This window comes from Oncorhynchus mykiss, chromosome 25 (genome assembly GCF_013265735.2).
Source record: "Oncorhynchus mykiss isolate Arlee chromosome 25, USDA_OmykA_1.1, whole genome shotgun sequence".
Taxonomy (NCBI): Eukaryota; Metazoa; Chordata; class Actinopteri; order Salmoniformes; family Salmonidae; genus Oncorhynchus; species Oncorhynchus mykiss.
The window spans coordinates 38,067,885-38,079,289 of record NC_048589.1 but is presented as its reverse complement, the minus strand read 5'-3'; the positions used below and the strand labels follow the sequence as shown (position 1 = coordinate 38,079,289).

At 40.4% G+C, this 11,405-nt stretch overlaps 1 protein-coding gene across 1 annotated transcript; it reads right to left on the bottom strand.

Annotated features, from left to right (window-relative positions):
- Positions 1–806: 806 nt before the first annotated feature.
- On the bottom strand, positions 807–10,492 carry LOC110505821 (nuclear factor 7, brain-like). The gene is made up of 6 exons (XM_021585276.2): positions 9,862–10,492; positions 2,401–2,496; positions 2,081–2,311; positions 1,967–1,989; positions 1,765–1,883; positions 807–1,665 (listed from the first exon to the last, which is right to left on the bottom strand). The coding sequence occupies exons 1-6, from the start codon at positions 10,264–10,266 to the stop codon at positions 1,136–1,138; spliced, it is 1,404 nt and encodes a 467-aa protein (XP_021440951.2). The 5' UTR covers positions 10,267–10,492; the 3' UTR covers positions 807–1,135.
- Positions 10,493–11,405: the final 913 nt, after the last annotated feature.

The following is an 11,405-nucleotide window of genomic DNA, read 5'->3' as shown; positions in this document are numbered from 1 at the left end:
ACACCATTGCACACCATTGCACACCATTGCACACCATTGCACAACCCATTCATTCAGTCCAGAGTGCTGACCTGTGCCAGCTTGCGGGCCAGGCTTGTGAGAGCGGGGATCACTAAGTTGGGTGACCTGCAAGAAGAGGATGGATGGAAATCTGCCAGCGACATGGTGGAGGCTTCATCCGTAAAGTCAGCCAGGCTGCTGCAGCAGGTGGTGGAGGGGGTCCATGCTGCACTTCCGGGCTCGTTCAGAGAGCTGCTAGGGAGACTGGAACCGTCTAACCACGAATGACACTGACCTACCTCCTTTCACCATTGCTGCCACTGAGGAGAATACCAGTAGGGTGAGGGAATGATCCTATTGTTCAAGACTCCAAAGCTGGGGGCCTTTTGCACAGCAAAAAGGCTCTGTACATGGTAGCTGTGAAGGTGGCTCAGAAAGGCCATCTGCATGGGCTGAGGGCAACGGGGTGGCCGGGGGACGGGGTTTTGGAACGTGGCTCCTCTCTGAGATGATGTTGGCGCTCCCTGTATAAGCCTCTCATAGAGAAGGTTAGGGTTAGGGTTAGCTAACATGCTAAGTAGTTGCGAAGTAGCTAAAAAGTAGTAAGTGGTTGAAAAGTTGTTAATTCTAAAAAATTCTAAAGTTGTCCGTGATGAGATTGAATCTCACAACCTTTGGGTTGCTAGATAATCGAGTTATAAGCCCTCCCTCCCTCCCTCCCTCCACCACTCCCGCCTGCCTGCCCTCCATCCCTCCCTCCACCCCTCCGTCCTTCCCTCCCTCCCTCCCTCCCTCCACCCCGACCAACCACCATACCTTGATAACCCTGCCTAGTAAACTACTGGTTGGGACAGTTAAAAATGGCAGTGTGGAAGACCAGGAAACATGAGATGCATGTGGCGCGGTGTACAGACCCCAGAGTTGTGCTGCTAGCGCTTGTGCCGGCTCGGCTCACACTGGAGCATGCATATGGGAGGATGGAAAACCGTCTGGAGATGTCGTAAAGGATTGGATGGGGTTCTATGTGCAGTGAATGAGTGGGGTTTGTTTCAAACTTTCTAGTGTGTTAAAATTAAATAAAGCTTGTTATTGGGCCAATAAAGGAGCTGGACACATCCCTGTGATGACAGCACTGTCAAAGACAACTCTTTGATAGGCAGATCTGTAAATCAGGGTTGTTGGCACCAACAGCCAGTCCAACAGAGAGGAATGGGTAAAGTCGCTTAGTAAACTTTTCGTTATACGTGTGGATAAGTGTCATGTCCTTGGGGTCGTAAAAGGACAACTCCCCCCTGTTGTAGTCCAGCTCCACTCTGACCCTCCGGGGTCTCATCTTCATAGCAAGTGTCCCATCTGCTACTATATACCGACCAGACATCTGCCCAATTTGCCATATTCCAAACCTTGGTGTTCTATTTATCTCTACCTTCCTGTTGATGGACTCATTGACCACTCCTAGAAACCAGTAAGGGTGATCCCCCACCTCCACCTCCCAGCTGTGCTTCCCTGAGCTGAACCCCTCAGAGCCCAGAACATCTGCGTAGAACATACACCGCTCCGGGTTGTCAGGGAGCTGCTGCCTTTGGTCTGAGCATCTCACAGTGGTCAGATCATCAGACAGAGACAGACAGGGATGTGCAGTGTTGGGGTCAATAATCACAGGGGCTAAAAACAAAAGAGGTCATATTGTATGAACAATACATGTCTTATTATATTGGCTTTTCAATTAACTCTGTTCATTAATATGATACATTTTGTACTCACAGTGTTTGACAATCCACTGCATCTTCTCCCAGACTCTGAACTGCAGGTTGCCAAGGCTTTTGGCCACATCTATCAGTGCTCCTGAAACCCTCTCTGGGTCCGGCAGTGTGCAGTGGGCTCTGGAAGAATGTTCAGGAGTTAGTGCTGCTGTGGGCTTGGGTTCAGAACCCCAGACAAGCGAGACAGAAGGCAACATACTTACGCTTTCATGGTGGCCTTGAAGTTCTGTAAAGCATATGATAAAATGTGATTATTGGGCAAAGGGTTTAGTATTTACTGTAGGACCACAATGACTACATGAGAGAGAAGTTCTGACCTGCAGGAATGAGATGTCTGTAGCTCTCAACTCCACCTCTATGGATTTGATTGTGTCTGAAAGGGACAATATCTCTCCTTTTATCTTCTCAATCTTCTTCATCATCATCAGACTCTTGTGCTCCTCTTCCTTCCTCAGTGCAGCGATGCTGACTGCCTCTTCATCTAGTAGAAACTGGTGAAGCTTCTCAAACTCCTTCTTAATCTGTCTCTCTGTGTGCTGGGACTGGCTCTGGAGACAATATCAAACACTTGGATTATAATTGGAATTCTCCAATAATACTTCTCTTACTAAGGAACACTTGTATGATTTATACATACCTTAATGTGCTCAGCTGTTTGATCAAAGGTTTGTTTAACTTCATTGAAGACTTCCATTTTATTCTGCAAGGGCTTCAAGGCAGACTGGAGTTGCTCCTAGAATGAGACAAAACCTCACTATACTGTTATGCAGCAGATCTAACAAAACTGTTCATTCCATCCAATGTGTTCTAACAGAACATATCCAATGTGTTCTAACAGAACATATCCAATGTGTTCTAACAGAACATATCCAATGTGTTCTAACAGAACACATCCAATGTGTTCTAACAGAACACATCCAATGTGTTCTAACAGAACACATCCAATGTGTTCTGACATAACACATCCAATGTGTTCTAACAGAACACATCCAATGTGATCTAACAGAACACATCCAATGTGATCTAACAGAACACATCCAATGTGATCTAACAGAACACATCCAATGTGATCTAACAGAACACATCCAATGTGATCTAACCGAACACATCCAATGTGTTCTAACAGAACACATCCAATGTGATCTAACAGAACATATCCAATGTGATCTAACCGAACACATCCAATGTGTTCTAACAGAACATATCCAATGTGATCTAACAGAACACATCCAATGTGTTCTAACAGAACACATCCAATGTGTTCTAACAGAACACATCCAATGTGTTCTAACAGAACACATCCAATGTGTTCTAACAGAACACATCCAATGTGTTCTAACAGAACACATCCAATGTGTTCTAACAGAACATATCCAATGTGTTCTAACAGAACATATCCAATGTGTTCTAAAAGAACATATCCAATGTGATCTAACAGAACATATCCAATGTGATCTAACAGAACATATCCAATGTGTTCTAACAGAACATATCCAATGTGATCTAACAGAACACATCCAACGTGATCATATCCAATGTATTCCTGTAGAGGAAATACAAAGAGTGCCTTGAGATCAGAGTAGATAGCCAGATGGAATTTATGAACACACCCTTAAGTTATTAGTTATTATGACTATTCTCTCTTCATTGATTTCACTTTATTTGAGATTTTAGTTTGTGTTTTCAGTATAGTGTTTTCATTATAGTTGTCTAATGTTGGCGGGGCATAGTATTCTGTTTTCATGTGACTTCTGATAAATTAGTTTTTCTTGAGTATTTTTTTTAACAGAGCTGAGATGTACTTGGAAGTGTAAAGTTGTAGGAATACAGGTGAAACCAGTCAGTCAGTAACACCTACACGGTAACACCTACACAGTGGCATAGCAGGATGATTGGAATTCCGTGAACCAAGAGGTTGTGAGTTGAGGACATGTTGAATAATAATGACTTTATGAAGAAACATACACAACGTAATTATGTATGTCAGTGTGCAAAATATGTAAGTTGTAAACACTATGTTAAAAGCTTTGCCTGTGTGTGTTTGTGTTTGTGTGTGTGTGTGTGTGTGTGTGCGTGTCCAATCCAATCTCATTCGTTGTGTGCAGTTTGCAGATCTTATCGCAGGTGCAGCGAAATTCTTGTGTGTTTATCTCCAACAGTGCAGCAATACAAAACAATACACCCAAATGAAGAAATACCAGAATGAGTAATGTTAGTCTGGAATAAATATTTCCCCCCTTAGATTTCTTCACATTTTATTGTGGGATTAAAATGGATTGAATTGTCTTTTCTTTTTTTGGTCAACGATCTACACAAAATACTCTAAGATCTAAGATTAATCAAAAATGACACACTAATATTCCTCCCCCTGAGTCAAAACATGTTAGAAACACATTTGGCAGTGTTTACAGCTGTGAGTCTTCTTGGGTAATTGTCATAAGAGCGTTGTGCATTGGGAAAGGAGAAAGGGGATAGCTAGTCAGTTGCACAACAATGCATTTAACTTCGTATGGCTGGGGGCAGAGTATTGAGTAGATTGGATGAATAAGATGCCCAGAGTAAACTGTCTGCTACTCAGGCCCAGTTGCTAATATATGCATATTATTAGTAGTATAGTTGGATAGAAATCACAGAAGTTTCTAAAACTGTTTGAATTATGTCTGTGAGTATAACAGAACTCATATGGCAGGCAAAAACCTTTGAAAAAATCCAACCAGGAAGTGGGAAATCTGAAGTTTGTAGTTTTTCTACCCTTTGCCTATCGAATATACAGTGTCTGAGGTCAAATTGCACTTCCTAAGGCTTCCACTAGTTGTCAACAGTCTTTAGAACCTTGTTAGATGTTTCTGCTGTGAAGGAGGGGCAAATGAGAGGGGAATGAGTCAGAGGTCTGTCAGAGAGGCATGAGCTGGCCACTCGCGTTCACGTGATAGTTAGCTTGAGTTCCATTGCAATTCTACAGACAAAGGAATTCTCCGGTTGGAACATTATTGATGATTTATGTTAAAAACATCCTAAAGATTGATTCTATACATCGTTTGACATGTTTCTACGGACTGTAACTGAACTTTTAGACTTTCGTCTGCACCTAGTGATCACACATCATGAATTTGGACTTCTGGGCTAAACGCGCTAACAAAAAGGAGGTATTTGGACATAAATGATGGACTTTACCAAACAAATCAAACATTTATTGTGGAACTGGGATTCCTGGGAGTGCATTCTGATGAAGATCATCAAAGGTAAGTGAATATTTATGATGCTATTTCTGACTTCTGTTGACTACACAACATGGCGGATATCTGTTTGGGTTGTTTTGGTCTCTGAGCGCTGTACTCAGATTATTGCATGGTGTGCTTTTTCGGTAAAGCTTTTAAGAAATATGACACAATGGTTGCATTAAGGAGAAGTTTATCTAAAGTTCCACCCATAACACTTGTATCTTTTATCAATGTTTATTATGAGTAATTCTCTAAATTGATGTGGCTCTCTGCAAAATCACCAGATGTTTTGGAACTACTGAACATAACGAGCCATTGTATACTGAGATTTTTTGATAAAAATATGAACTTTATTGAACAAAACATACATGTTTTGTGTAACATGAAGTCCTATGAGTGTCATCTGATGAAGATCAAAGGTTAGTGATTAATTTATCTCTATTTCTGCTTTTTTGTGACTCTTTGGCTGGAAAAATGGCTGTGTTTTTCTGTGACTAGGCACTCACCTAACATAATCGTTTGGTGTGCTTTCGCCGTAAAGCCTTTTTGAAATCGGACACTGTGGTGGGATTAACAAGAAGTGTATCTTTAAAATGATGTAAAATACTTGTATGTTTGAGGAATTTTAATTATGAGATTACTGTTTTGAATTTGGTCACCTGCACTTTCACTGGCTGTTGTCATATCGATCCCGTTAGCGGGATCTCAGCCCTAAGAGGTAAAATGTGTCTTCTTCATTTAACCCAACCCCTCTGAATCAGAGAAGTGGAATATTTGCCCATTATTCTTTACGGAATTCTTCAAGCTCTGTCAAGGTGTTATGGATCATGGCTAGACAGCAAATTTGTTTTACATTTTTTATAAATGTGCAAAATTACTAAAAACCTGTTTTCACTTTGTCATTATGGGATATTGTGGTATTGTGCGTTGATTGCTGAGGAATTATTTGAATCCATTTTAGAATAAGGCTGTAACGTAACAATGTGGATGAAGTCAAGGAGTCTGAATACTTTCTGAAGGCACTGTCTATATACAGTACCAGTCAAGTTTGGACACACCTACTCATTCAAGGGTTTTTCTTTATTTTTTACTATTTTCTACATTATAGAATAATAGTGAAGACATCAAAACTATGAAACAACAGACGTGGAATCATGTAGTGACCAAAAAAGTGTTAAACAAAATCTAAATATATTTTAGATTTCAGATTCTTCAAAGTAGCCACCCTTCGCCTTGATGACAGATTTGCACACTCTTGGTATTCTTTTAAAAAAAGCAAAAAAACTTGAGTGAGTAGGTGTGTCCAATATATATGAGTAGGTTTGTCCAAAATATATGAGTAGGTTTGTCCAAAATATATGAGTAGGTGTGTCCAATATATATGAGTAGGTGTGTCCAATATATATGAGTAGGTGTGTCCAATATATATGAGTAGGTGTGTCCAATATATATGAGTAGGTGTGTCCAATATATATGAGTAGGTGTGTCCAATATATATGAGTAGGTGTGTCCAATATGAGTAGGTGTGTCCAATATGAGTAGGTGTGTCCTATATATATATATATATATATATATATGAGTAGGTGTGTCCAAAATATATGAGTAGGTTTGTCCAAAATATATGAGTAGGTGTGTCCAATATATATGAGTAGGTGTGTCCAATATATATGAGTAGGTGTGTCCAATATATATGAGTAGGTGTGTCCAATATATATATATATATATATATGAGTAGGTGTGTCCAAAATATATGAGTAGGTTTGTCCAAAATATATGAGTAGGTGTGTCCAATATATATGAGTAGGTGTGTCCAATATATATGAGTAGGTGTGTCCAATGTATGAGTAGGTGTGTCCAAAACATACTCTATAATATCAAAGTGAAAATAAAATGATTTACTGTATGTATGTATGTATGTATGTATGTATGTATGTATGTATGTATGATATATATACATACATACACACACACACACACACACACACACACACACACACACACACACACACACACACACACACACACATGTATATATATATACTGTATATATGTATAGACACTATATATATATATATATATATACTGTATACAGTAAATCATTTTATTTTCACTTCGATATTATAGAGTATGTCTTTAAATCAATGATAAAGCATTAGAATTACATCTATTTCAATCCCACTTTGTAACAACATTTTTTTTTAAGTTCCAGGTAGTGTAGACTTTCTATAAACACTGTATAGGTTTAGACACTGTAAAGGTTTAGACACTGTGACACTGTATAGGTTTAGACACTGTAAAGGTTTAGACACTGTGCACTGTATAGGTTTAGACACTGTAAAGGTTTAGACACTGTGACAGTGTATAGGTATAGACACTGTATAGGTATAGACACTGTAAAGGTTTAGACACTGTGACACTGTATAGGTTTAGACACTGTAAAGGTTTAGACACTGTGCACTGTATAGGTTTAGACACTGTAAAGGTTTAGACACTGTAAAGGTTTAGACACTGTATAGGTTTAGACACTGTGACACTGTATAGGTTTAGACACTGTAAAGGTTTAGACACTGTGCACTGTATAGGTTTAGACACTGTATAGGTATAGACACTTACTCCTGAGGTGCTGACTTGCTGCACCCTCGACAACTACTGTGATTATTATTATTGGACCATGCTGGTCATTTATGAACATTTGAACATCTTGGCCACCCCTCATAGCCTGGTTCCTCTCTAGGTCTCTTCCTAGGTTTTGGCTTTTCTAGGGAGTTTTTCCTAGCCACCGTGCTTCTACACCTGCATTGCTTGCTGTTTGGGGTTTTAAGGCTGGGTTTTTGTACAGCACTTTGAGATATCAGCTGATGTAAGAGGGTTAAATAAATAAATTAGATTTTATTTGTTTGCATGGACTGAGCTGTGTCTCAATCCACTGCCTCCACCAATGTTTGGCCTTCCACATCTGCAGTGGAATCAGAATCACCTTTAGTCACCAAGTACACAGTCAGAGTGTTACTTGGTGATATGGAGCTGCCTGAGAGACAAAATTTAGAGACAGAATACAGACAATGAAGTTTAAACAAATTGTACATACATTATATACAACCAGGTAGAGTGAGCATAGAGTTATAAGAGAATGAGCAGATATACAAATGTACAGTGGGTATACGGTTGATATAAGGTGGAGATATATTCATACTGATACTACATTTACTGTATCAGTAAGAATATATCTAAATGCAGAAAGATGGACAGAGTGCAATGCAGTATAGTGTAGCTTTTTTGTCTACAGTTCAGAGATGGCTTGATGCGATGTGCAGTATACAGTATAGTGACTTTAGTCGCTATGGGCCAGATCCCCTCAGCAGCCTCCTTTGGGCCAGGTGGCCAGTTGGTGAGGGCTACAACCCAGGGGGGAGAAACGCTTCAGGTGGTGGGAAGTTTTGATCATGAGTGACCTGAACCGCCTGCCAAAGGAGAATTTTTGGAGGATAGTGTGACCGGGATGGTAGGGGTTTCCTGTATGCTTCCTTGCCCTGGAGTTAATTAACGTGACAAAATGCCGAAAAACGGGTCTGAATACTTCCAAAGGTGCTGTAGATCCATTCATGGAGGGCCTGTGTCACCCTGTGTCCCTCTCTGGAGACCGGACAACGCGTTGGAGTCCACCACTGCGGTGGACAGACGCAGACCCAAACCAGACGCTGATTTAGGAGGTGAGGATGGACTCAACGATTGACGTGTGGCCGAGCTTCAGCGGAGTTTGTCACACCTGGAGATATCCCAAATATCGGTCTTGTCACGAAAACGTCTGTAGCGTCTGAACGGTTCGGCCTACAAACTCTATGGAAAGATGAGACTTTGCTACACGACCCCCACAAGCGCCACTGGACTTGTCTAAAGTCAGAACCACCCATCTTCCAACTTCTGTCTGTAGCGTCTGAACATTTTGGGCTACGTGATAATATTACTCCTCTATAGAAAGGTGAGACTCTCACAAACTCATGCATGTTGGTTGTTTTGTCCACAATCTGAAGGTAGCCCAGGTACCAGTTTAAAAAATGAATGGATGTACAGGGCCTTCGGATGTATTCAGGCCCCTTGACTTTTTCCGTATTTTGTTACGTTACAGCCTTGACTCTAAAATCTTCTCTTCTTTTTTTATCACATAATAACCCATATCGACAAAGCAAAAACTTTTTTTTTTTTTTGCAAATATATACCATTTTTAAACAGAAATACCTTATTTACATAAGTATTCAGAACTTTGCTATGAGCTCAAGTGCATCCTGTTTCCATTGTGGTAAATGAAATTGATTGGACATGATTTGGAAAGGCCCACACCCGTCTATATAAGGTCCGACAGTTTCTAAAAACCTGTTTTCACTTTGTCATTATGGGGTATTTTGTGTAGATCGATAAGAAAAAAATAATAATTTAATCAATTTTAGAACAAGGGTGTAATGTAAAAAACAAAGTGGAAAAATTCTAGGGGTCTGAATACTTTTTCCAAATGCACTGTATGAATATGTTATTCATTGTGTTTCTATGGGCTAAATAGCAGTAAGACTAAATTCAATATTTAATCAAATCATTTTTGTATGTTTTTTTCTATACCTAAAGGGGTCCTAAAATTCTGAATCAAATAGCCTATACACTAGTTGGTTTAGTATAATCCTGACAACTACTCACATACAGTAGTACATGTATGGAATCTAACATAGCTCCAAACAAGATATGTCTCTGCTCTTTTTTTTCTAGTCTGATACTTGTGAACTATAGTGGGTTCATATTCCGAAATGTCATAACTTTTTCCAAATGACAGGAAAGCAGTTTCAGCATGACTCATGTAAATCTAAAGCAAGTTAAACAGGTTATCTTACCTTGTAATCCTGTGCAGCCTCATCTATTGGGACACAGTCATGATATTTATGTTTCTTTGAGGCCTGGCACACAAAGCAGATGGACTGTTTATCCTCCAGACAGAAGAGCTTGAGATTCTCATTGTGCAAACTGCAGAGCACCGCAGGTCCTGCTGAATCTCTCTGAATTCTCGTCTGTAAGAAGGACTCACACAGGTTCTTTAAGACCCGGTTACAGGGAGGTTCAGTCTTCGAGGATCTTCTCCTGCAGATTGGGCATTCCTGAGATCCCTTCTGTTTCCAGAAGTTCTGCAGACAGGTTTTACAGACGCTGTGGCTACATGACAGAACGACTGGATCAACGAAGATGTCACAGCACACAGAACAAGATAAATCCTCTTCTGGGGAAAATGAGCTGGAAGCCATTTTATAATTTGTTGTCACTCCCTCTTCCAAATGTTGTCTTGTATCTGTAGAATAAATTATCTCTGATCAACTAACTCCAGTCCCAGTGTGAAGTTGTGGCCTAGAGAGTGAGCCCCGGAGTGATCCGCACTTCACCCTCAACAGGTGGAGAACGGAGTGGAGATGACAGGAAATCAGGTGACTGGTTACACAGGACAATCATTTCCCTTATGTGTGCATGTATGGGAGGGTATGGGTGTGGCTTTGACAACAGAGTGAGATGGTGGGAGATAACTTTCCCTCTGAGAGAGAGAGAGAGAGAGAGAGAGAGATGGCCCATGTGTTCCTCCAGTTGTTGAGGTTTGGCATGGTAGGACTGGAGGCAAGACAGGGAAGAATGCATGCTGCTCTGGCGGTGTTCAGTGTCATTGTGTCTTTCAGCCACCAACTTTCAGCTTGGCTCTCTGGGATCAGGCCAGGAAGAGAGGTGTGTGTGAACATAGATGTAGATGTGTTTCCTGAATATGAATGAGCAGAGTCAATGGGATCTCATTAATCAGCTGTGCCAGATACAAATGGTGGACCTGCTACTGTGTCACTGCTATACTCTTTCTCAATTCAACTCTTTCTTACTCTTTCTCAATTCAATTCAAGGGGCTTTATTGGCAAGTGAGGTAGATAATATACAAAAGTGAAATAATAATAATATGCATGCTGGGAGTGTTTGGTGCATGCTGGGAATTGTATTGTGTAGAGTTAGATATCTTGGTTTTTCTTTTACGTTTCCAATTCTTGGTGGTATCTTCTTTTTTTTTTTCCTCTGCATGATTAAGGTTATCATTATTATATTTATTTAGTTGTTGTGGTAGAATTAAGTCTATTGTTTTTCGTGTCGAAATTATCCTGGTTTTGGCGGGGGTGGCGACCCACATGGGTCGCTTCGGCACGGCTTTAGGTGTGTTACTGAAGCTACTGCCACTGTGGAGGAGTTTCTGGTCGCTGTAGGAGAGAAGGTAGGATATGAGAATGTTGCTTATGTGTCACGGATGAATAAAGCGGTCGTGGTTTTTCTTAAAGAAGAGAGTCTTGTAGATCAGATGGTTGAGCATGGCGTACTTCTTAAAGAAGAGTGTCTTGTAGATCGTATGGTTGAGCATGGT